General features: G+C 34.9%; 1 protein-coding gene across 1 annotated transcript; it reads left to right on the top strand.

The window, feature by feature from the left end:
* Positions 1–366: 366 nt before the first annotated feature.
* On the top strand, positions 367–21,509 carry LOC136970542 (E3 ubiquitin-protein ligase TRIM37-like). Its single transcript, XM_067264978.1, has 21 exons — positions 367–557; positions 6,759–6,825; positions 10,874–10,975; positions 11,107–11,147; positions 11,700–11,816; positions 11,900–11,987; positions 13,044–13,290; positions 13,366–13,558; positions 13,630–13,762; positions 13,846–13,922; positions 13,990–14,284; positions 14,354–14,417; positions 14,983–15,261; positions 17,386–17,594; positions 17,667–17,779; positions 17,858–18,105; positions 18,188–18,337; positions 18,455–18,617; positions 19,439–19,533; positions 19,604–19,872; positions 20,917–21,509. The coding sequence occupies exons 1-20, from the start codon at positions 508–510 to the stop codon at positions 19,864–19,866; spliced, it is 2,994 nt and encodes a 997-aa protein (XP_067121079.1). The 5' UTR covers positions 367–507; the 3' UTR covers positions 19,867–19,872; positions 20,917–21,509.
* The last annotated feature ends 3,883 nt before the right edge of the window (positions 21,510–25,392 follow it).

Here is a 25,392-nt window from a genome sequence, read left to right as displayed (position 1 = left end):
TGAGCCAAGAATTTTTTAATTAGAATGTAGCTGGTATCCCAACAAGAAAGAAAAAAAAATAGTAATTTAAAATATTTATGAACTCAGAAATATCCACATTTTTATAACCTTATCGACAATACAAATAAACTTATTACTTATTTATTCATTTATAAACAAATCAAAAATCGACCGCGAGAGACCGCTTTCGGTTTTCCTCTCCACCCGACTCATCAATTTATCGAAAGATTATCAAAAAGACATAAAAGAAAGTTATATTATTTTACTTCATTTATCACGAAAAAAACATATGTATATTAATAATAACATTTTAATCAATTAAAATTCAAAAATTTATTGTAATTTTTTCAAATTAACTAATCTCCGCTAGAGGGATCGGGACAGCAAGCAGGAAATAAAAAATTCAGTTTGGAAATTGACATATTTCTTGAGATTTAAATTGATTATTTTCTGAGTGTAATTTTGAATAGGGAATTCTGATGTAAACGTTGTACGAGATTTAATGTTATGCATTTAAATGACACAATTCTAAATATCGAAGATAAAAGTCAACTAAAGTATGTCCTATTGACTCATTTATATTTATTTATAGAAAAACAGTGTTAAATATGTAAATAAACACTGTTATTTATAGTTTATATACATTAAAATCCTCCCATACCTGCACTTTATTTAGCTACAAAGGTTTATGTCTTGTCAAGTGATTACAGTGATTGGTAGAAGTTACCTTTAATTATATATACACAAATACACACACACACACACACACACACACACACATGTATATACATGTACACAGTATATACATGTGTACAAAGCCTACAAAGTTACTTACATTTAAAGTTTAGGAGAGGTTATATAATGATAAAGTCCTAAATTTCCATTCCCTTACATCATCTACTCTTCCTACCGAGTTCTCTATTATTATTATTATTATTACCAGATCTTCGGGTACAAATGTGACTCCAAACGAGGCGGTTACGACCTTATCGAGCCGTGAACCGTTCCCACGGGTGTAAAAGTGTCGGTTAATGTTACCTATGGTAGCGAACGTGGCGGCTTGTCTCTGAAACAGTGGGACGCATGTTCTAACCTAACCTAACCTATTCTAATACTTTGGTTGGCAATAATTATGGTAATTTATTAGAATAGGTTAAGTTAGGTTAGAACGTGCGTCCCCACTTTCTCAGAGACGAGCTGCCATGTTAGCTACCATAGGTAACATTAACCAAAGTATCGAGGGAATCGACGGTTTATGTGCCAAGATTCTCGAGATATAGCCCCCTCGAAATTTGTTTATGCGGAATTTCGAATACCCTTGAAAATGGGGTTAAATTTAAGAGTGAAAAATCAAACTGTTTCTCAAAATGGTAAAAATTTATCATTTCTTACTCTGATAGAGATGGGTAAAAGCTTGTAAAATATGAGAAATGTCATTGGAGTGCACAGTCTGTTCTGTTAATCCTATCGCATGTTAATAAGCAGTCTAATAGGATGTGGTGGTAAATATACTGCCAAGGGTCGCAATTAAAGTGTGGTTCCTTTGATTTTTCGGTTGTTTACGGAGGATGAAAATTTGTGTCTAAACCCCATATCCAAAACTGCAGTTTTACTAATTTCTTTACATTTATATACTGTATCCTCCTCCTTTTCTTTACAGAATCTTCTTTTATTATTACAGGATTCCTGTCTGTAGAATCTATTATTTTAATAAGGAACTCTCTGTTAATTACATGTACAGTTTTTGAACAGTTTTGACCTCCCTCCTTGTTGCATATAATGTTGTACATAGTCTAGATGATGTACCTTGAAAATTGTCATTATATGTATAAGGTTGTCTTTGATGTGGCAATGTCCTTATGCCACTAGCTCATAAAAGATTGAGAACTACACTCTAAATAACATAACATAACCTTAATCCATTTGATTACTAAGATGGATTAAGAAATTTGTATGTGTATTATCTCTCTCTCACTGTGGGCTCACAATGAGGGTTGCTGGGTAGTGAGGGATGGAGCCCAACATATTTCGGATGGATCACAAAAGAAATTTCTGGATTGCACACCCAGATTTGATTCTGTTTCCCGGAGTGATGAGCCAGTGCCTTAACTGTCTCGACCGTTCGGTCGTCGTCGATCTCGGATCCAAATTACAAACATAAAAGTAGCCGAGCGTTCTTGCATTATTGAAGTTTCATTCAATTTGGTTATTAAACAGTTTCATGTTTGATATTGTTCTAAAATTTCAGAACATTGCATGTATTATGTTAAAGTATTGTGTATAAAAGTTCTAATATGGAGTGTACTGTTTCTTTTGAAGTTTCTCCTGATGCATCTTTGTTTTGAGTTCTATCTTAATACAACAGAATTTATTGAAGAACTCTTTTGGCTCTGTACACAACTCTTATCATTAGTGTAACTATTCCTACAGTGGTTCTAGATTTTCATTTGGACTATAGTATGGCTAATTTGAACTGAAGGTAGGCTCTTAAGCTGCTATGCTGTATTAAATATAATAATTTGAAATAAATAAGTAAATAAATTTAGAATATTTGGAAGGAAAGATCAATTTGGAGCAGGATTTGAGCCTGCGACTTCTGTTTGCCGTCGACAATTACACTACGGGATGCTGTTTGATGGCTCTCCAGAGTGCACTGCCAACTTTTATATCTATATAAACTGTTCCTTCTGTATTGTAATATAAAATGTTATCACCAACAAAAATTATTAAATTAATTAAAGATCTTTCATCCAAAGTAAGGTGAGAAAAATTGGGAGTTTTACATCTGTGAGTACAACTATGGTGGAGGTGGAATTTATCCGGTAAGGTTGTACTGAATGGCGAGATTTTTATATAATTCAAATAATTATATAAAAATAAATCATACGAGATAATTTATTGGAGCCAGATAAATGGATATCAAGAGAAAAGATGTGTAAAGGGAAAGGTTTTTACTGATAGTAATGTTAACATGATGGCTAAATAAGGATCCTGGACTACCTAATTGCATAAAAAGGATCAGATTTGCCAGTATGCCAATCACCTTATTGTTAAGATGTAACATTTAGATGATTTTATTAACTGAAAAACCTAAGAAGCTCGAGAGAAACAATGTGATTTATGTAAAACCGTATCAGTACACTAAACCAGTTAGACAAGAAAAATATTTAATATAACAAACTCTTTTAACCATATCGATTGGACATCTTCGGGTTACGTAAGGCTAGTAAAGACCAGAATACTGATATTCAATTGTGACGGATGAAAATGTTTATTATATTAAATATTTTAGTTGTTTGTTTAACTGGTTTGGGGTGTTGGTATGCTTTTAGCCAGTTCTTGAGTGTTTAATATGTGATTTATGTCATTGAATCTAAGAGAAATCGAGATTTGATTTACGACAGTTTTGTTGCTGATGGTTTTCGAGGAATAAATTAGGTTGTAAAAGGGACAATCTACTGTGTATGTGTTTGTATGTATATTATCTAAGCGAGGAGTCATGATCTATGCCAGGGGTTAACCATATCTTGTCACAATAGGAGCCATGTTTCGTGGGTGAGAGAAAGATACAATTAAAGTAAACATTTAACTAATATATCTTAAGATTGATTTTAAGAAACTTTTTCTGCGTAAATTTCTACTTTTATTCATTATTTATTCATACTTGTGTGCACTCTTTTGGCTATTGTCTAATAGAGTGAAAAAACTCACAGATAAAAAAAACTATTTGAAAACAATATAAGTGTAGTTATCGAGTTGCTACAACAGTAACTATAGTAACGGACCACATTAAATGACAAACAAAGGTTATGAAATGCAATAATTAAGAATTTTTAACTCTGCGTCACTAACATAGACGAATATCGCAGCGTAAAAATGGCACAAATTAAGAATTATGACTGTAAATAGATTAACGTTTCAATATTTCCTAACGCGTACGGCTTAATCCTTTATTTAGTTACGCTAATATAGGTTTATATTGACAAAATTATTTATAATTAATCGAATATTACTTATTTTTGTAGGCAGAGTGAAGTTATAACCTGTATGTTAATTATTGTACATGTAATTGAATGAAATTTTTTATTAGTAACTGTGAAAATTCCGAAAAAGTAACACGACTTTTGCCGTCTTTGTCGTTCTTTTATGTCTAGAAATATAATGTAAATATTGACAGAGTGTAACCGAGAAATCAATGGAATTGATTGACGAATTGTATGCCATTGTTGAAGCTGCGGTAAGCTTGGCGAAATGAATATGTAGTCTTCGTGTGATATGATAAATTAATCACGCGCCTAGCAGCTAATTTAAGCATTTTGTATGATATTTTTTTACACATTGGGTATAATTTATTTTCTACATCATGCAAGTTGACTTCTATTACGAAATTATTTTTAAAAAATTCAAGTATCTGACATATAATTTCTTTTATAAAAGAAAGAAATTATTATATTAATTTCTTTTTTTAAGAATTAACGATAATTATCGGACAGAGAGAGGTGAGATGAGGCCACGAGCTGGCGACAGATGTGAGGCCCGTTCTAGCCATAAAAATACGATTAAAATCAACAAAATAGAGTTTCTTCCTCCATTCGTCATGTATCGTGCTTTCTTTTTTACATAAAAGGACTAAAGGCAGGTTTCCATTCGTGCAGAATGGTGTCAGAAGGTATGGCAGCAATGTCAACATAGCAGTTTTGAAATTGTGGAAAGAAATAAAAGAAATCTCTGTACATATCTTATATGTTTCTCCTCCCCCAATCGTGCTATGTATTGCACACAGTACTGTACATACTATTAATAAAAATTGATTGATTGTAAGAACTATAGACAAATTTATATGTAATGGAATCAATACGAATACAAGAATGACGATGTACTGTACAAACATCATCAAATTCACGTCGTAAAGGAAAATTGTACCCTATTATTATTTAGGAAGGTGATAGAAAACATTCATTCCTTTAATTTTAGAAAGCGTTACTTGCTTTGTTCAGACTACAACAGACATTTTGAGGATTAGCTGTCGCTCATTCAGGTGTATTGCATCTCAGAGATGAAAGAATGTAGGAAAAACAAGGCTTCTTATGTCTTTTTACTGCTAACAATACTAAGAAGAATGAGAAAAATTGTACAGCAAGATAATATGAAGTTTATTGGGAAAGAAAAGTTTGACAAATTGCATCCTCTGATGACGATTATAGTCCAGATTTCAGAGGCAGCAAGATGTCGGCTTTGGGGAACTGGGATCAAATTTGGACTAGCAAATCCAGGAATTTTCCATGGGTGGCCCATTCTGGATATATTGGGCATTTGTCTTTTCCCACTCTGCCACCCTTGTAGAATTGGGCAAGCCCACAATGGGTTTGGGGCAAGCCCACAATGGGTTTGAAAAAAACATCTTAGTGCCCACTGGAGAGAATAGATAGATCCAAAAAATAAACTAGCAGAAATGAAAATAATTCAGATTACAATTAGGGATGCCAGCTTGTAACGAGGAAAAATGGATAAGCTAAACAAAGAATAACCCATCATTTATTTTTCAGAACGCTTCCAAAAAGTTTTTGTTTACCGAAGAATTTTTCGAAAATAACCGAAATTCCGTACAGTTCGGAAAATTCCAGACATTTGGCAATCCTAATGCTAGAAAGCTAAAAGTCTGGCAAGCAGCCACAGAATTTTGATTAGATCCTTTCTGAAAGTTGATGCAGAAGGCTTTTTTTTTTTTTTTTTTTTTTGAAGTCTTTATATCCCTAGGCAAAAGATATCCTTTAACTTATCTATTAAGGATTTGTTCAGGCTATAACGACAGTCGAGTAGCAAGACCCAAGATGTCAAAACAAAGTATTGAGAGAATTTCGTGGATTCAATTCGGACTCAAATCCCGTCTTTAAATTCTCGAGTGTATGCTTCGGCTTCTTTGTTCTCCTGTCAATCGCAGATCCACCTATTATTCTAAGATTTATCTATTGAATTCCCTCTGATCTGAGGTTCTGACACAAATTATTCGATTTCTTCTTCATTTATTTTGATGGCAGGAACCCACAGTCGGCGTGAAGTTGCCGAAGAGTTTAACAGGCTGCAGATGGACTTTCCTTCCACACACGTGGTGACTCGGATGCAGTCTGGGCTCAGTGCCCATTACATCTAGTACTGTGGTAGCGCGGATGATTGAACCCATGGCAAATGCATCCGCCTACTCTGTACAACCATGGTTATAGTTCAGGTTGGAAACTTTTGGAGTTATTTACGGCTTTCGGAGTGGAAAATATCAGAAAGAAAACTCTGTCGCAAATAATTTTAACTCGCAACTGATGTTTTAAGGCCGAATGCATTGAGAAAGTTAAGACACTAGTTATCATCAGTTTCATTTGACAATTGGTTAGATATTTCATCAATGCTTGCCATTGCCTAAATTATGCTCCACGTGCTTAGGTTTTCAGAGTTTGATCAATTGCAACTTTAAAATTTTACGATACAACACACAAAATGTGATTTCCATGCACAACATGTGAATGTTAGGTATTCAAATCTTAATCCCATTCACAGCATTGCCCTGAAGTTTTTACGATGATTTAGGTATTTAATTTAATTTCACCAAATAATTTGATTACTTTATTGGTTTTCCCGGGTTCATTTATGTATGTAGATATTTATTTGACTTATTTTAAGATATAAATAATTTATTTAAAGATTAAAATATTGATTTAATATTTATTTTAAGGTCTTGGAAAATTAATAATTGCCTGATTTTTCAGCACTCTGTTGACCATTATCAAGAATTCTTCCCCTTCTCCAAACAGAATGGACGAGCATAGTGTCGAAGTGAGTAGTTGGATAACTATTGTCAAAATTTGTCCTTCCGACGAAGTATATATAACACGTAGTAAAGTCCTTATACACTGACGTTTGTTAGCAATGTGCAGCGTATGACACATGGTAATGAATGCAACATGAAGGCACAGGAAAATGAGAAATACAAATGTTATAAATGAACACAAGTAATGAATGAGTACGTGAGAAGTATACATTAGTGCACATTATCATTTTATGTTTTCTATTATGCTATACGTGCATGCAGAATTTGCTTTAGTAGTAAATTAGTTGTGCTCTACGACTTTGTAATCAACATTTTTCTCTGTATCGTGTGTCACTTCTGTGACTGGAGCACCGACTTTGGAATTTTATTGTGGGGGTGCCACAAGCATCACATTTGTAACTGTAGCTACCTGTATTTATCAGTTACGTCAGCTTATGAGGACTTTACTGTGCGTCTTTTATATGTTTATATAAATGTATATACGTACAGGGTATCCATAACTCTGGAAACATAGAAGTTATGTCAATTTTTGTTTATTCTTATACAGGTAAAGCATGGTGCCAAGTAAGAAGGAACGAATTAAAGTTATTTTGATGGTGGGACCAACAATTGAGTATGTTGTAAAATAGTTTAATGGGCTGCATGCAGACCATCATGCATGATGGTGGGAATGTAGACCATTAAACTCTTCAGCAGTTTCATACCAACCATCGAAATAACAAATTCTTTTCTCTTTACTTGGTATTATGTAAAATAATAAACAAAATCAACATAGCTCTTATGGTTCCAGACTTTTGCGACCTCTGTATATACTTACTCATACACAATGATGATTAGCAATGCCTACTACATCTTTTTAGTATTTTGTAATTAATATTTGAATAATTTGTTATTGTCAAAAAAATCTTAAATTTGGCTTTATCTTATACTTTCAAACCATACAGAAAGCGATCTCTGCATTATACAAGCAGTTCTAAACTTTCGTACGTAATACAGTAGAGCGTCGTTTATCCGAAAGCCGGTTAACCAAAAGCTTTCCAATCGGACTGTGTCGAGCCGAATCGAACGTTTTTGATACTAGATTAACTTCTAAAGTATAATTTTTTTTGTTTTTATATTTTTCAATATATTTATTTTGTTTGTACAAAATAAAGAAATAATTTTTAACGATACAATAGCCTCGATTATTATTATAAAAATTTTCGTTAGACTTAAAATCGACGAAAATTCGACATGAAGCAACACGCAACGGAGAAAAATTTCAACGTCGGACAGGTTAATTTACTTTTTCATACATAATCGGTTATCCAAACAACCCCGGTCTCCAATTGATTCGGATAAACAACACTCTACTGTATTTTGATATCATTAAATGCTCCAAGATCCTAATGAAGTAAAGCAGTTGATAATACAAAATAAAATATTTTTTGAGACCTTACAGACTTGTCATGGATCTTGAGAAAACTTTTTCGGGTTAAGCTTAGTTTACACTGAGCGAATAGCGAATGTGAATGAGAAAAGCGTAAAACGAGTTTTATTCGCTTAGCGAAATTGACCCATACAACCAAAAGCGAAAAGCGATTGTGAATTTTAAGGAGCCAATCATTTGCAAGCGAGAGAAAACGTCATCTGAAAAAACAAAATGGCTGCTTTCTGTATTCCGTCGTTAACCTAGTTTGTTTATTTATTGAAAAAGAAAATTACGTCAAAAAGAAAATGATGCTGGGTGAGAGAATTATTAAAAATCCGTAATTACAACATTTACTCTATTGCGTGAGAAAGTTTCTGTAGCCATCTTGAAAACAACGTGAACCATGTGACAACTAGCGGGAATACGATTGGTGGTGAAATAGTTCGACAGTTCCGAACTTCGAAGTGATTCGCAAAATGGTAAAATTTGCCAGAAACAACGTCATGTCTGACGTGTTATTCGCTCTGTTTTTCGCTTTCGCCAGCAAATCACGCTCAGTGCGAACTAAGCTTTAGTCTATAATGACTGCAGCATACACACCCAGTAAGTAAATTAACGTCAAAGGATTGCTAGATATAATCCAGCTATCCTTTCATTCTAGTAATTTGGCCTAGAGGCAGGCATTAGATATTACTGTATTTTACGGACTATAAGACGCACTTTTTTCTTCGAAAAATTGCCTCCAAAATTCAGGTGTGCTTATAGTCTGTAGCGTCTTATAGGTATTATTTTTTAAAAAATTGTTTAAAAATTAAGGTGCGTCTTATAGTCTGTAAAATATGGTATTTCTTGATAAATTTAATAATTATAATTAAATTAATATTTAATACAGCCTGGTATAATCTGGCATTGTTTGGCGTTATTAAAGATTAATGCCAAAAGAATGCCAGATTAATTGGCAATGCTGGGTTAATTGATGTTTATATTTGTAAATGAAGTATTCATGCAACTTCCTTAGTTTGAAAATACAAGATTATAATAATTTGTCTGAGGCAAATAAATCGAGCATGTAGACAATTCGGCGAGTATCAGGTCGTCAAGGATGAAATTTGTGGAAGAAAAGGCAAAGTTGTCTGATAACTTACAAATGCAGTGGGTGATCGCAAAGAATTTTTATGTTCGGATAACGAACAGCTCACAGAACAAACACAAGAAGCGACGTAAAATAACAAATATCGATCGGTCTTCCCTCCTTTTTGGGCAACAATTTGAAACTTTTCGGAGCACGGGAGACATTGACATTGATGCTCAACCTGGTATATACTGATTGGATAGTATTCCTCCGAACTTTGAAACTCTGCCTTGTAATTCCAGCCTTTCATTTTTCTGACATAAACAATTCTTTTATAGTATTTGCGAGACTGTCGGGCGGGCACTCGTTAAGTTTTGCATCGGTTTTATTTTTGAAAGGTGAGAGTATAATAGCAAAGGTGGGCAGAAGATCTCTGACGTTGCTGGGCAGTATGGCTCGAACAGGTCTACAATAGGCCACAGTTCAATTTTATCTAAGAAAGATACAGTATAATCAAGAAGATTCAAACAGCTTAACGATCAACAAAAATCACATCTGAGAAATAAAGAACACTGAAGAGCTCATAATGGAACCTGAAACTGATCTGAAGACAGAACCCCAAGAACTCTTGAATGAAGAACACCAAGAAACTCGGCGAGAAATGTTTACTTCCGAAAAAGAGGATTAATGCCGATATCTGCTATTAAAGATCTTTCGAAGAAGTGGGAGGATGTAAGAACAGCGGTCTTAGAATGGTATCCAAACCAGGTTGAGGATAATAGGGTTGGGGATCTCTACAATTACAATGCTATTAATTACTTCTGAAAAATCCTGAAGAGAGAAAATCACATCGACATTAGACAGATCCTTTAACCCCCACAATGGAAAAGACATGACTAATAAAAGTGCAAGACTGTGTATATATGTATTTTTATTATTATATATAAATAAATGTAGTAAGAAAGTATTTATTTTTTATTTTTGGGGGTCTCCAGAACGAATTAATCAAATTCCCATAAAAACCTGTGGTAAATAGATAATCTGTTAAGGAACAATTTGGATAGCAAACAAAGTCTTGGAACAGATTGTGTTCGTTAACCGATCACCCACCGTATAAGGAATTATTTTATTCATCAAAGTATGCATCCATATTGTCTATACACTTTTGCCATTTAAGCGGCAGGTTGTTCAGGCCTGGTGGACGAGAGTCAATGAATTCCCGAAAGGCCAGTTTTGCAGCATAATCGAAATTAAATTGTTTTCCTATTAAAAAGTTGTCCAAATTGCAGAAAAAGTGGTAGTCACTGGGGGCTAGGTCTGGTGAGTATGGAGCAGAATAAAGTTTCAACTCCAATTCCTGTAGTTTTGCCAGTCATTTGTGCAGTAACTGACTTTGAAAATAAACTTGTTTTTAATTGTCCTGTATTAATTCAACATGGAATCTGGGCAAAATACAGAACAATTTACACAGACCACATCATCTTTTTACAATCTTGAATAATTTTAATTCATTTTTGATAGAAAATTTGATGTAAATAAATTTTAATAAAATTATTTATATATATTATAGAGCTTGGCGGAAGTATTTCGCTGCTTTATTTGCATGGAGAAGCTTAGAGATGCGCATCTGTGTCCCCACTGCTCGAAATTGTGTTGTTACATGTGCATTCGGGTAAGTAGCATTGTGTAATTTATGGCTAATCCCTTATTAATTGTTTAATATTTATATTTTTAGTCTAATTGGTCTTATAGTTTTGTATGAATATTAGTAGTTTTGATTTGAAATATTACATTTTTTTGCAGCGATGGTTAACCGAGCAAAGGTCACAGTGTCCTCACTGCCGGTAAGATAAATTCCATTTTAGATGAATTAACTGTGCTTGAAATTTATTAATTTAATATTGATCTTGTTATTGATCTTCACAATTTTTATCAACATGTTTAGCAATAGAATAAACGTTGTAATACAATAAAACTCCTCATTGATGAAAAAGTGAGGTTTGATTTGTTATTGAATAATTATGACCGAACAATAGCTGAATTGGTAAAGGTGGGTTGAGGTTCTGTTTACATGGACTGCCAGTTCCAGATTTATGTCCAAATTTTAAGGTCAATTTGTCCTGGATAAGTTAAACCCCGTCCTTTGTCTGCCTGCCATTTCCGTTCGACTCGGCTGAACCCACAATAGGTATGATTAAAAGGTTAATAAGGAGGAAGGAGTTTAAAAATAATAATAAATTTGCTTCCCCGATATAAGGAATGGTCAATTTTATGTATTAATAATCATTCGGTTGCAGTCAGTCATTGCAAACGACCAGATTTGTTGTGACAGAAATGAGTATTTTGGATTGTGGGTTTGCATTACGACAAATTAATTTCTTTATTTTCTTTTCTAGAGCATCTCTTCACTTGCATGAATTGGTTAATTGTCGCTGGGTGGAGGAAGTGACTCAGCAATTAGATACATTGCAATTGGTTGGATCAGCAAAGGGAGAGGTCCCGGAAAAAGAAAAGTGAGAAGAAGCTAAAAATAAAATTTGTTTATTTATTAACTTTTTTATTATTTTTGAAAATGATCATTGTCGTTATTCTACAGATGCAAATCTCATAAGGAGAAATTAAGCGTTTATTGTTGGAACTGTAAAATGTGTATCTGTCATCAGTGTGCGCTTTGGGGTGGAATGGTAAGTGTTCTCAAGAAAGTGTTTGTTATTAAATGTGTATTGTAATATTTGGCCATCCAGAGGCTGAGGTGTAGGCCTACTTCTCAACAATCTGGGTGGTTGAAAACCCTGGAATTTCTTGGGGTGGTCAGGTATCTACCTCGTTGCTTGACTGTTCCATTGTAGACCTGCCCGAACCCACAACAGACTAAAAAAACAAGCCTTTTTGGCAGCCACAAAACAGAGTTTAAAAGAATATTATGTCATCAAATGAATAGTTTATCTTCAAGGAAAGCCATAAATTGACGGTTTGTTAAGTCGAGAATCTGCTAGTGTAAAAACAACCGTAAAAGCCCTTTCTGTAATTATTTTTAGACACATGACTGTGATATTTTATGCCAGAGTACAGTGTAAAATGAATGTAGAGTGAATCAAGTTTTGATGCAAATATGTCTGTAAAACGGTACCATCGACCACTCGGAAGTCAATGAGCTTTGACGTCTTCCTGACCCTTAATGTAGCTTCCATATACATAACTATAGCATTTTAACTTTATAATTTATACATATATATATAAATTATAAAGTTATTTATATATATATATAACTGTTACAGTAGACGCAGCTCTCATGTATTTGTAATAGGCAATATATGGCTTCTATTGTGATAAGGTTTGGCTATTCCTGGAATATAACATAAGGAAAGAAGGGTAATCAGCCAAATTTTTATGTCCCCGCCATTTGCATTTCTCAACGTTTTGACACTTTGGGCCCAAAAATGTAAGGAAAAATCCTTACAAAGTTGTGTCCATGCATATGTGTACAGGGGTATTTATTTTGCATTATATCTTGGGACTGGACAACCAAAAATTTCGAAACTTGGCAGAATTATTTCTGTGTGGGACATTGATACTATTAAATTTTGGTGGCTAAAAGTCAAGGGGCCGGGGAGATAGAGAAGGGTTGTGTCGTATCTCTAGTGGAGTGGAACTTAATGAAAGTTTAATAAGACCAGACAGACTATTAGAGTATATATTTGAAAATAATTTAAATTAAACTTTATTATTATTATTTTAAGCATTCGGGACACGTCTTTAAACCTTTGGATGAAGTGTACGAGCAGCACATCACTCAGATCAAAGAAGAAGTTAGTCACTTGCGTCGCAGACTAATGGAACTCATCAGTTTGGTTCAGGAGGTCGAACGCAACGTGGAAAGCGTTCGGGTGGCCAAAGACGAACGAGTTCACGAAATACGCAATGCAGTAGAAAATATGATAGCTCGTTTGGATTCTCAGCTGAAGAACAAACTTCTTACATTGATGGGTGATTAATATTTCATATGACATACAAATTTATAATATAATATATTAATTATTTTACATTGTTTTTATTTACTAGGTCAAAAGACATCGGTTACCAAAGAAACAGAGCAACTAGAATCGTTATTACAGTCGGTAGAACAGCAACTCCACGCGTCGAGTAAGAACGAACTTATTAGTAGAAGCGGAGAAATATTAAATATGATTGCGGAAGTTCAGCGGAAACCGATGGCGAGTTTTGTAACCGCTCCCGTTCCGGCTGATTTTCAGAGGTAATTAAATTGTCCTGTGATGTAATTATGTCGTCGTCATCTAAAATCTGGATTTAATGTCATTTTTATAGTGAGATAGTTCCACCTTACGACAGCAGTACATTCGTCATGCATAATTTTAGCCTCCTGCAGCAGCGGGCCGATCCAGTTTACAGCACTCCTCTTTCTGTTTACGGTCTAACTTGGAGACTAAAGGTTTATCCTGTAAGTTAAGATGACATTTTTGATAGGTATTTTAATGAATTTCTTTCAATCGATAGCTAAATAGTATAATGTATTCTTAAAAGGATGGAAATGGTGTCGTACGAGGAAATTACTTATCCGTATTTCTTGAGCTGTCTGCTGGATTATCCGAAACGTCAAAGTAAAAACACTTTATTTTCTTTAAATTAGTTTAAATTCACAATTGTAAAATCTCCTTTTTTCTAAAGATACGAATATCGAGTGGAAATGATACACCAAGGCTCGCACGATGCAAACAAGAACATTGTTAGAGAATTTGCATCCGATTTTGAAGTCGGAGAATGTTGGGGTTACAATCGATTTTTCAGACTAGATCTATTAGCTAGCGAAGGCTATCTCAACACGGAAATGGACACATTAATCTTAAGATTTCAAGTTCGTCCGCCCACATTTTTCCAAAAGTGTCGTGACCAGCAATGGTATTTAAATCAGTTGCAAGTGGCTCAAGCTCAGTATATCGTACAAATTAACGATCTAAAGGAGGTAAATTTTAAATCTTTAAAACTTAATATCACTGTTTTTATTCTGTACTTAAGAAACTCGCACTTGTAGAGATTAGCTATTGAATTATCAAGAAACCCAACAAGCTTAGGAACAAAGAATGATGTTATTGCAGGTAAGCTGTCATCATTTAATATACAGGGTATGCTCCTTGAATGTCCCTAGTTTTGTGGATTAATTTTGGAAAAAGAAACACAATTATATTAATTTAGACATTTGTAATAGGAAGTGCATCTGAATAAGTTAGTTACTGTGTTAAGTCAGCACATTTCCACATATGTATCCGGTCTATATATTTTGGCCCATGTCCCAGCTGGCACATTAGGATTAACCTGTTAATGGCATCCATGTTTCCTGTAGGGCTTTCGTGTCTGACACCTTTGAAGCATATGCACGATTCTCGACATTCCCGTAAAGAAGAAAGTTCAAAGATGGGTAGGTCAGTCTGACTGACTCAGGCAGACTGAGAAATGGGGTCTTGGCAATGAAGACCATGCGGCTGTGCCCCCTTTCAAGTGTATGCAAATGAAACTTTTAGTATTTAGTAACATTCACGAACGTCTAAAATCCATTTCTTTCACAGACTAGTTTAAAATTAGGGATATTCGAGGGGAATGGTAAGTGGTATTTAGTATATATTGATGTGTTGTTTGTAGTGATTGTTAATTTTATTTTTGTAGAATTACAACAGGAACAAACTCACACTATAGCATCTAATCCATCCGTCGTTAGTATTGGTAACTGCATAGGAAACAATAAGATAATTTCTGCACTTTCGTCGACGAGTACATTGCCAGCGACGATTTCGTCTTCTCTCCCAGTATCCATAATCCCCACGGTTCAAAATAAAGCCGAAGGCGGCGTAAAACAGTCCATTCTCCGAGACGTCGCTAGTAAAAGTAACAATTTTAACTGTGATATTAATGCGGCCGAAGGCTGTACTAAAGATAACGACAACGGTAAGTAGTATTTATTTTGATATTTTTTACTTTGTGTATGCCATACATGGGGAATTGTTCCATTTGAAGATAATTAAAACAGGATTTTGATTGATACGTACATTTTAACATACTTCAAACATAGTTCTGTTATTTGAGATGGTATTCATATACACGTGAAATGTGAATTTAATTATTCTATTTGTCATAGTTAGAATGACTTGTGGAGTGAGGACAGTTTTAGTATCAGTCTAATATATTTTATTTGGCTATTAAAAAAGAATTATTTGAAATCCACTATTGGCCGAGCCAATAAAATTACCAAACACTGGTAGTAGGTTCAAAGCTTACTGGCGGAATGACAAAGGTGGTCATAGGTTTGCATTTGATCAATGAACCAGTCAGGTAGCATTTTCTGGGGTTTCTTCGAGCATCTAACATCTGAATAGGGCCATTTTCTCATAGAAAGTCCTCCCAGCAGACTTTTGCAGATTGCATATGTATTGCATTGTAGCATCCCATCAAACCAATCTTTTGATAGTAAAATCTGCCTTGATCATACACATAATTACTGAAACTGATATTAAAAACACACTAGAAAACAATAGTGGTCTCGACCTTTCTTCATAAACTTAGCCCCCGAATAATGTTTTAAATGTTTTCAAAAACAATTGTCGTGAATGAAGTTTTAATATGAAATAAACAGTCTTGCACATAGAAAATGAAATGTCAACTAAATTAACAATACAAATTGTCAAATGCTATATAAAACTAGTTTTGAATAACAGATTTAAATTGCCCGTCACCCCAAATACTTTGCTAATCTGATTTGCTGCAGACATTTCAAAGATTTTGAAGATTTGAAATGTCGACTATTATTATTTTTGCCACTCATTTGATCAATCTTCTATATTTAGTTTTGTTCTGTTGCATTTGCATTTGTTTGGGATGTGCTATTTTAGTGTTTATTATGTTTGGTCCATCATTTCAACGACGTAGCCATATTCGTGATGAGTGACAAAATGTATTTAAACATATTACAAAGTAAACTGTTTAATGTAATACATTTACTGCCTTTGTGACAGCGACATCTTTTAGCCACGTTCCAATAAAGTAATGCCTAATACAACGGAAAGAACTAGTGTATCGATATATGAAATAATAATACAAAATCAATAGATAAAATATGTTCTTAGGAGAGTAAAATAAGCAAACAAAATCTTTTAAAAACAAAATAATGAAGTTTTCCGAGCAGGCTTTTGTAACACTTGAACTTTTGCAAATGCTGCAAGTTTTTGCAACATTCGAGAGGTCAACACGTGGTGTTCCAAGGCCTCACCAGCAGCAAATTAATGTCATATCAGTTTAAGATACATCCTGTTTTTAAAAAGGGATTTTCAGGCAGAAATGTACAGACTTTTGAAGAACAATGAAGAATATCTTAGGTTCAAGAGCTCTTAAATTTAAGATATTTGGATGCGTTACTAATAGATATACTTTTATTTGCTGCCCAACATTGAGGATACATTCTGAGAAATACATTGCTAAATGAACAGTGTACTTACATACATTAGTCTATTAATCTTGCATGTTATACATAACACAATTGTACCGCAATGATAAGTGTGTATATATTTAAACAAAAAGAAGGTACTTGTGGCTAGAAATTTTTTCACCTTCATTATGATCTTGTTACACCTCCATCAAAGATGTTGTTCATCATCAAGTGGAATGTTGTTACTCAATTCATACCTGTATTTGGAAAATTTCATAGCTAGATACCTGTATTTTCTAACTTCGATGAATAATTCCTAATCTATTTGTTTCCTCGTCCTTTTTGTTACCCTTTCCACCATTACGACAATCGAACTATACATGACTAATGCACGTGACTATGCGCCACAAATCCTTGTGTTTTTATTGGTTGCAGTATGACAGAAGTGCAGAATGAAAACGGAAAAGTTAAATAATTTTTAACTCTGCTTTCAGTCTTGTTTCTGTCCAACTGAACGTTCCGAAACTGAAAGTTTCGTCAGTTTGGCTTTCAGTTTTACGATTACGTCGCAGATTCCAGTAATGTGGAGTCTAGGCTTAAGTTTGTCTTTAGTGATGCGGATAATTATGTTGTTTTTTTAAACATAACAGGTAGAGAAGAAGAAGCCCAAAACAGTTCCAAAATGAGTAGAAATTATGTTTGCGCACCAGTTGAAAAGATAAAAATTAATCCTTCCATTTCTCAAAAGAGAAGTCCGAATTTACAAAAGCCGAGAAAAAACAATAGTTATAAAGATCTTCTCGATTCTTGCGATGCATCCTGCGAAGCCGATTCCACTACCAGCTCTGATGAAAGTGAAGTAAGTTAATGTCTACAAATCTAAATTACTTAAAGATAAAAATCTGATTAAAGTTAAAATATTTATATTTAGATTCTCACTGATAACGAAAACGACATTACGACAGAAGTCGAAGTGAGTTGTGAAGGAGAAACTGCTGTAGACGACAATAGTAATGATGAAAAGGACATCGACGAGGAGACAATGTGAGTCCGACGAACAAATAGATAAATAATTTAAAATAATTATTATTAATTTTGTAAAATAAATTTGTTGATCATCAGGTTTGGAGAAAATGACGTTGAACGAAACAGTAAGATTGGATTTTTGCAGCACAGGTGTCGTAAGTGGAACATACTTCCGACGTCGACATCAAGTTCCTTGAATCGAACCTCAGCCTCAAGTGAAGACACTTCGAATAACGTCAGCAGCGCGACCGATGATGAAAATATGTTACTTCAACTTCTGGAAATGCAAGATAGAAGCTCGTTTCCGTACAGGGCCTGGAGTAAAACATATTGTCGCAAGCAGAGTAATTGTCTATATATTGTAAAAATAAAACGTTTATAACAATAAGTAAGTATTATAATATGTATTTATGCACATTATCACAGGTAAAATGAGCAAAGATAGTCACAGCTGCCCACACACTTTACTTTTAACTTCATTACTTGCTCGAAACGTTCCGACAGATTCTGCGTCGAGTAATATGGCATCTTCGACGGTGATTTCACCCACCAAAACTTATTCTTCTAGAAAAAAGTGTAAGAAATTTGACATGTTACTTCATGTTCTTAATTATATATTAGAATTAATTCTTATTGATGTTAAGAGAAGATTTTAAAAATAACTTTTATAAATTATTCTAATAAATTTTACAGGGGAAGACGGATTGAACATTAGCAGTTGTCGTCTAGCTGATTTAGAGCACTGTCCGTCTTCGCCTGAGGCTGAGGCTGACATTTCATTGGAACACGGTCCTTTGCCAGAGACTTCAACGTCAGAAATTGACTGTTTGTCTACGCTGAGCACTTCTCGATTGAGGTGAATATATTTTTAAACGAGATGATAACATATAAATTACACAGTGTTTGTTGGTGAGCACTGATAGTGGTTACAGGTTTACATGGTGCCATAAGGCTGGCCTCATGGAATTTTCCAAGTTTTCTTCGTGTATCTAATATCCGAATAGAGGTTAGTTTCTCGTAAAAGGCATTAGCAGATTGCCAGTTTTTTATATTGCCATATAAAATCAAACCGAATACTGATTTACTTTTCGATGCCATTATTCAAGCCGATTTATAATACGAGAGTTGTGCCACAAGTAACAATTTTATTCAAATTGCCAAGAAATTCCAAGAAATAATGTTCACATACTCTGTAGATTTGTCGTTGCTGCTGTGCATCACAGTAGTCCAGCCGAGATTCACAAAATGTACCATGCATTCACAGCTATTAAATATACTTCAAGACATTTTATATGATAGAAGAATTGTAAATTTGGTATCAATAGAGTTGTTGTCATCTCCTATCATCATTTAATGTTAAAACATTGTGTTGATAAGTGTCTTACTTCTAAGTTAAGTGTTGCATGCATGGATAAGCCCTTCTCTGGAGATCTAACATTGTATCTAGCATGTCTCCTGTCTTGTCTCACGTTCTTGAATCATTCTCTTCCTAGTTTGCTCAATTCCTTCTGCTTTTTCTTTTAATAATAGTTTATATAATGCTCTTGAAGATGCCCGGCAGAACTTACTTTTTTTTTTCATTATCTGTTTTAATAAACTTTCTGTCTATTTACTCTTTCGATGATTCTTTCATTCACTATCCTTTAAAGTTACATAAATATTTTTCTTGTTTTGTAGCGATTCGAGCAAACAACACTTGCAAGCCAACCCAAAAACCGAAGAGCCCGATTCGTCCGGTCGATCGGTAGCAGTGGCGCTGAGTAAAATGACAGGTATTACAACATAATTTGAAATATAAATCAGATATTTTTACAGATGCTTCTAAATAAGTAAATATTTCAGGATTAAGTCCGACTAAATCGGCTCTGACACAAATATCTAACCCCATTTGGCAAATCACTTCGAGGCCGGATTTTTCGTCACTCGTCACTTCATCCTCGTCATTCACATCCTCGACGGCCACATCTGCTCCTGGCAGAAGAACTGCAACGACCGAGAGAAATTCAGAAGAGAACAATGAAGAAAATGCAGAATTAACTGTGAACGATAACAGCAATGCAGAAAATTCACTCGGTTCCGATACCAGAGGAAATGACAATCCTTAAAAAATGGTAAATATTCCATTGAAATTGTCATAGTTTGTAAATATGAATGGTTAATTCGATCATCATTTAACTCTTAGGGTCAGTTAAATGAAAATGAGCCATTGTTATTTATTTGCAAATTGTTACTTGTAAATTAAGACTCACCAGTATTGAAATATATTTTCCAATGGGTAATGAACCTGGAGTCTGTACAGCAAACGAGAATAAACACAGAAGATTGTCATATGACAGAATTCTCTTGCAAAACAATGCGAGACTGCATGCTGCCAATGTGGCAAGCTCAAGAACTTCAAATTGGTAATTTTGCGACACTCGTCCCACGGTGCCTTTCATACGTTTGATAAATTGAATTACTCGAGGTCGCAGTTTGCCTCGGATGTAGAGATATGGGAGGACTTTCTAAAGCAGAAACCAAACAACGTCTGTGAGAACAGAATTGCCGAGCTTGTTATCCAATGAAACAAATGCCTCTATTACTTTTAATGTACAGGTAACACTTTGCAAATAAATTATATTGGCTTTCATTTGACTTACCCTAACATAAATCTGTATGAAAATTATTTGCATTTATATTTTCAATAAACCAACCAAAGCCAAATTTTCGGGCTGGAATCGGCTATATTAATAATAAATTATGAGATAATTTGGTATTAGAGGTAAGCGTTAGGCGCCATCTCTTGCTAAATTTAATAATTATGAATTTAATTAAATAATTTAGAACTGAAGAAAAGAATCGTGCCCGAATGCGGACTCGAGACCTCTGCAGCTTCTGCCATTTGAGTGAATGAATGCTTGCCATGAAGTTGCGGGTTCGAGTCCTCGCGGGCCGATTCTTTTCTTCCAGTTCATTCTAAATTATTTAATTAAATTATAATTATTAAATTTAGCAAGAGATGGCACCTAACGCCTACCTCTAATACCAAATTATCTCATAATTTATTATTAATATAGCCGAATCCAGCCCGAAAATTTGGCTTTGGTTGGTTTATTGCTTTAATATATCGGGCTGGCTGTCGACATTTGTTTGTATTTATATCTTCTTTTTTCCAGATTTTATCATCAAATTTCACGGAAAGCAATGCCGCATTTCAGTATCTTCTCGACCTACCAAGATTAATTTTCGTAACATACTTTTCACAACATATCCGAAAATAAACCGGACGATTAATTTTATTTTCCTTCATTTTGTTTTAAGTGCTGGGACCAAAACAAACAGATTCAATTGCTCATTATTTCCATATAAAATACTTCAGTTTGTCATCAAAATTATCTTTTTATACATTGAAATACTGTATTTATATACTTACATACATTCACACACACGTATACACATGCAGTAGAATTACTCCCTCGGATAGACCCCGAAACAACGATTTCGAAACTCCATTAGTCGAATAGGAAATTTATATTATTTAATTTTGATTTTTGTTAAATTAATTAATTAATTATTATTGATTTGTCATTTTTTTTCTTCGTTAACGTCTTAAAATTTTGAATTTGTATATACGATTGTTTGTGTGGTAATTGACAGGTTAATTATCGATTACCTGTTTCGTGATAATTGTTCTTCCATTTTAATTTTTTGTACTTAAAGGTTTGTGTAGTTTCTTTTGTCTAAATAAAGAAAAGGTTTTCTGATTTTATACGTTTTTCTGTTATTTAACAAATAAAAACACGAACACACCAGTGTACGTCGGTGACCGAGAGGATAAAACTGCCAAACACTGGTCATGGGTTTGCATTTCATCTTCAGACTGGCTGCATGAAGATTTTCGGATTTACTTTGCATGTCTAAAGTGCCAATCTCACTTGCGGAAAGTCACTATGTGAAAATAATCCAGTTAACTTACAAGATTGAGTCATAAAACTCGCACGTACTGCGTCAGCTAAGAAAGTACAATTGGAAATAGTGGCGGCTATCACTTGCCTTAATGGGTTGGCCATGTGGAGTTTACTGGGCTTCTTTCAATTGTTTAACAACCAATTTTCTGTAATAAGTCCTGTTGGTGTTTCCCTCCCGGTAAGACTTTTTATGACTTTCAACTGTTAGGCTGTTGTGTTATCATATCTTATTAACCTGAGATTCCGACAGGAAACTATTATTTAAAACAGAGCATTGGGTATGTCGACCAATTTTGTTGTGGCAACACGATCAATTTTATGGCCCAAGAAGTATGGCAATGTGACACATTTTCCGTGAAATCATAGCTGTATGCGTAGCGAGCATTAACTAGCTAGAAGGTGGTCAGATTGGTTATGAAAAGCAACACACAAAGGTGCAGGATTTCCTGGATATACCAAAGTGCCATCAATGTCCCTTGCATCCAGTGGTGGCCTACATTTTCAGTTCCATGATGTTCCTTGAACTGTCTTTGCAACTGACAGGACAACATCCAACAAGGTCCAATGGGTCTCAATTCAAGTGAGTTGGGTGCAGCCTGAATTGGGATTTCTTTTATGATTTTGATTGACTCTAGCCTTAAGGCTGAGTTATAGAACTATTAAGCCATATACTAATGGAGGATTTGAGGATCTAGCTGCCAAAATATATGCTATGAACAGATTCTGGCAAGTTTAGTGAACCCTTACAGTTTGTGGTTTGGGCACTGTAAGTCCCTGAAAAAATTTTGAAATTTAATCAGTTATAGGGAAACTTTGAAGCCAGGTAAGATTTAGCATACATTATGCTACAAGCTGCTTTGAAAGATATAATAAAAAGATGTAAATTATTGATATTAATTAAGCACGTTCTGTTACTACTTTGCAAAGCACCCATTACTGGCTGAGTGGATAAAACACTGAAAACTTATTTGGTCGTGGGTTTGCACCTTGGCAACAGGCTGACCAGGTAGAGTTTTCTGGAGTTTTCTTGCATCAGTAACACCTAAATAGGGACCAGTTTCTCATAACAGACCTCGGAGGCATTTTCCGCCTCAGCAGATTGCCCCCGTGCAGGGGCAGATCTTCATGGGATCTAATAGGGCATAAGCCCTGTGCCTCCAAGCAGTGGCGAGCAGGGCAATCACCCGGGCCTCGCTCTTGCAGGGGCCTCGCACAACAACTCAAGTAGAAAAAAGTTGATATTTAAAACTTATTTTATCCTTAGCTATTAGTTATAAGCCACAAACATCATTTTTAAATCCCTGCTTATATCTTTTAAGGCATTTATGTACTGTACCTTAGTTTATCATCATTACTAATTTGTCGTCTTTATGACTGTTAACTTTTATAAATCTTCTAATATAATATTTTAACACTAAATTTACTTATTTATAACTTTTGCATTTCTCGTCAATCATCAGAAATATCTATTTTCAATTCACATACTATGCACAAAGGACAAGGGCCTCGCAAAGATCTGCTGCCCGGAGCCTTGCAATCATTAAGGCCGCCGCTGCCTCCAAGTGTCAAGGGCCCACAAAAATTGAATTATCATCATAACTTTTTAATACTTTTTCATTAACAATGAGCACTTATCGTATAGTAAAAAAATAGTTAATAATAATATTGTAATAATGATAATTTGCAGTATTATTTGTATTAACAAAATGGGGCCCCATAAGACTTCAATAAGTCCTAGACCCCAAAAAACCTAGATCTGCACCTGCCCATGTATCGTGTTGCCCCCTAATTGAATAAAACCAGGCTTGGTGAAATACCACTAGAATACTTTCATAATGACCCACCAGTGGTCGAGTGGTGCATTATGAACCACCAAACACTGGTATTTGGTCATGCATTCATGACTAGTTTAATGACTGAGGTCATTAAACTTATAACAGAGGATAACATAGGGCAAGTTACAAAGCTTTTTAATCTCATTTATAACACAGGCACAATACCAGAGGATTGGCTAACATCAACATTTATCACAATCCCTAAAAAGACTCATCACAAAAAATGCAGTGATTACTGTTTGATGAGTCATCTCTTAAAGGTCTTTCTAAGAGTAATTCACTTGAGCAAAGACATCCGAATTATCAAAAACTTATACTGGGACTAAACAGTCGAAGTCCGCATAGACTATCTGAAAACGAGGAGTACCAATATACAACGTGGAGTCCGACAGGGATGTGTCCTCTCTCCCCTTTTATTTAACTTATACTCGGATAGGATTTTTAAAGAGGCACTTGAAGAAGTAGAGCTAGGCATTAAAGTTAATGGAGTTGTTTTAAATACAATAAGATATGTGGATGATACGCTTATCATGTGCGACACCGTAGATGGGCTACAACAGATAGTGAACAGAATCAATGAAACTGGAAAAGACTTAGGTCTTAACATTCATGACTACACACCAAAACTGAATTTATGGTGTGTAGTCGGGATCAACATGAGGACACCCACTTGACATTTAACAACCAACCAATAGAAAAGATTAACCACTTTAAATACCTAGGAAGTATGATCACATCCAACATGGACCCTGATACTGAAATTAAATGCAGAATTGGAACAGCTCGTGCTAACTTTAAAAAAATGAGCACTCTCTTTTGCAATGACAACCTAAATCTCAGACTAAGACAACAGATGGTGAAATGCTACATCTGGTCGATTCTGTTATATGGAGTCGAAAGTTGGACTCTAAAAAAGAACATAATAAACCGGCTGGAGGCTTTTGAATTGTGGATCTTCCGAAGGATGCTTCGAATACGATGGACTGCCTTGATGAGAAATGACGAAGTCCTACGACGAACTAATTGTAAGAGATCGCTAATCACTAACATAAAGTGTCACAAAATTGCCTACTTCGGCCATGTGTTACGCGAAGAAAAATACCACTTTCTCCAGCTGATACTGAAAGGAAAGATTGAAGGGAAACGGGGTGCTGGTAGAAGACAGATGTCATAGCTAAAGAACATCAATGAATGGACTGGTATACAGAGTTGGAGATCTCTTTAGGCTAGCGGAAAATCGTGAAACATTCTCCATAGTGATCGCCAAAGTCTGGGGACCGGATAAGGCACATTAAGAAGAAGAAGTTCATGACTAACTAATTGGCGGGAGAAAGGGAGCTTTCTTTACGTCTAACACCAAAATAAGGTCAGTTTCCCAGAGATTGTCCTTCCGAAAGGCATCTCTCTTGATCTCTGCCCATGTGTTGCATTGCTGTATCCCATTAAACCAATCATCAACACAGACTCGATCTTTACGTCACCCTAGTACAGTGTTTTTCAACCTTTTTCATTGAGTGGTACCCCTGATTGAAAAGTGAAAAATCGGGGTATCCTTTACCGGCGGCGGATCTAGAATATGAGTAAGGGGGACTAATGGTGGTGGTGGGCAGATGAATTTTTTGCGAAGCGAATATTATGCGCAACGCTGGGGTGGGATCCGGGGAGGGGACTCCCTTCCCGGGAAAAAATTTTAAAAAATTGACAGTTTGAAGTAGCATTTTAATGCAAAAATAGTGTTTCTACGTGTTCAAAATCAAAATTTAAGTCCATTGAATTTTGTTGAAATACTGACAATGAGTTATCTTGAACTACACTTTAGGCATTTTCTTGGAAATTTACTTAAGGTCCT

Source organism: Centruroides vittatus, unplaced genomic scaffold (genome assembly GCF_030686945.1).
Source record: "Centruroides vittatus isolate TY-2023 unplaced genomic scaffold, ASM3068694v2 contig_202, whole genome shotgun sequence".
NCBI classification, from domain to species: domain Eukaryota; kingdom Metazoa; phylum Arthropoda; class Arachnida; order Scorpiones; family Buthidae; genus Centruroides; species Centruroides vittatus.
This window is presented reverse-complemented; position numbering and strand designations above follow the sequence as displayed.

Excerpts from the sequence above, each read along its gene's own strand:
- LOC136970542 (XM_067264978.1), top strand. The coding sequence starts at position 508 with ATGCATTTAAATGACACAATTCTAAATATCGAAGATAAAAGTCAACTA. Across the intron at positions 6,826-10,873 it reads TGGACGAGCATAGTGTCGAA|AGCTTGGCGGAAGTATTTCG; the intron begins GTGAGTAGTTGG and ends TATATATTATAG. Across the intron at positions 13,291-13,365 it reads CAAACTTCTTACATTGATGG|GTCAAAAGACATCGGTTACC; the intron begins GTGATTAATATT and ends TTTATTTACTAG.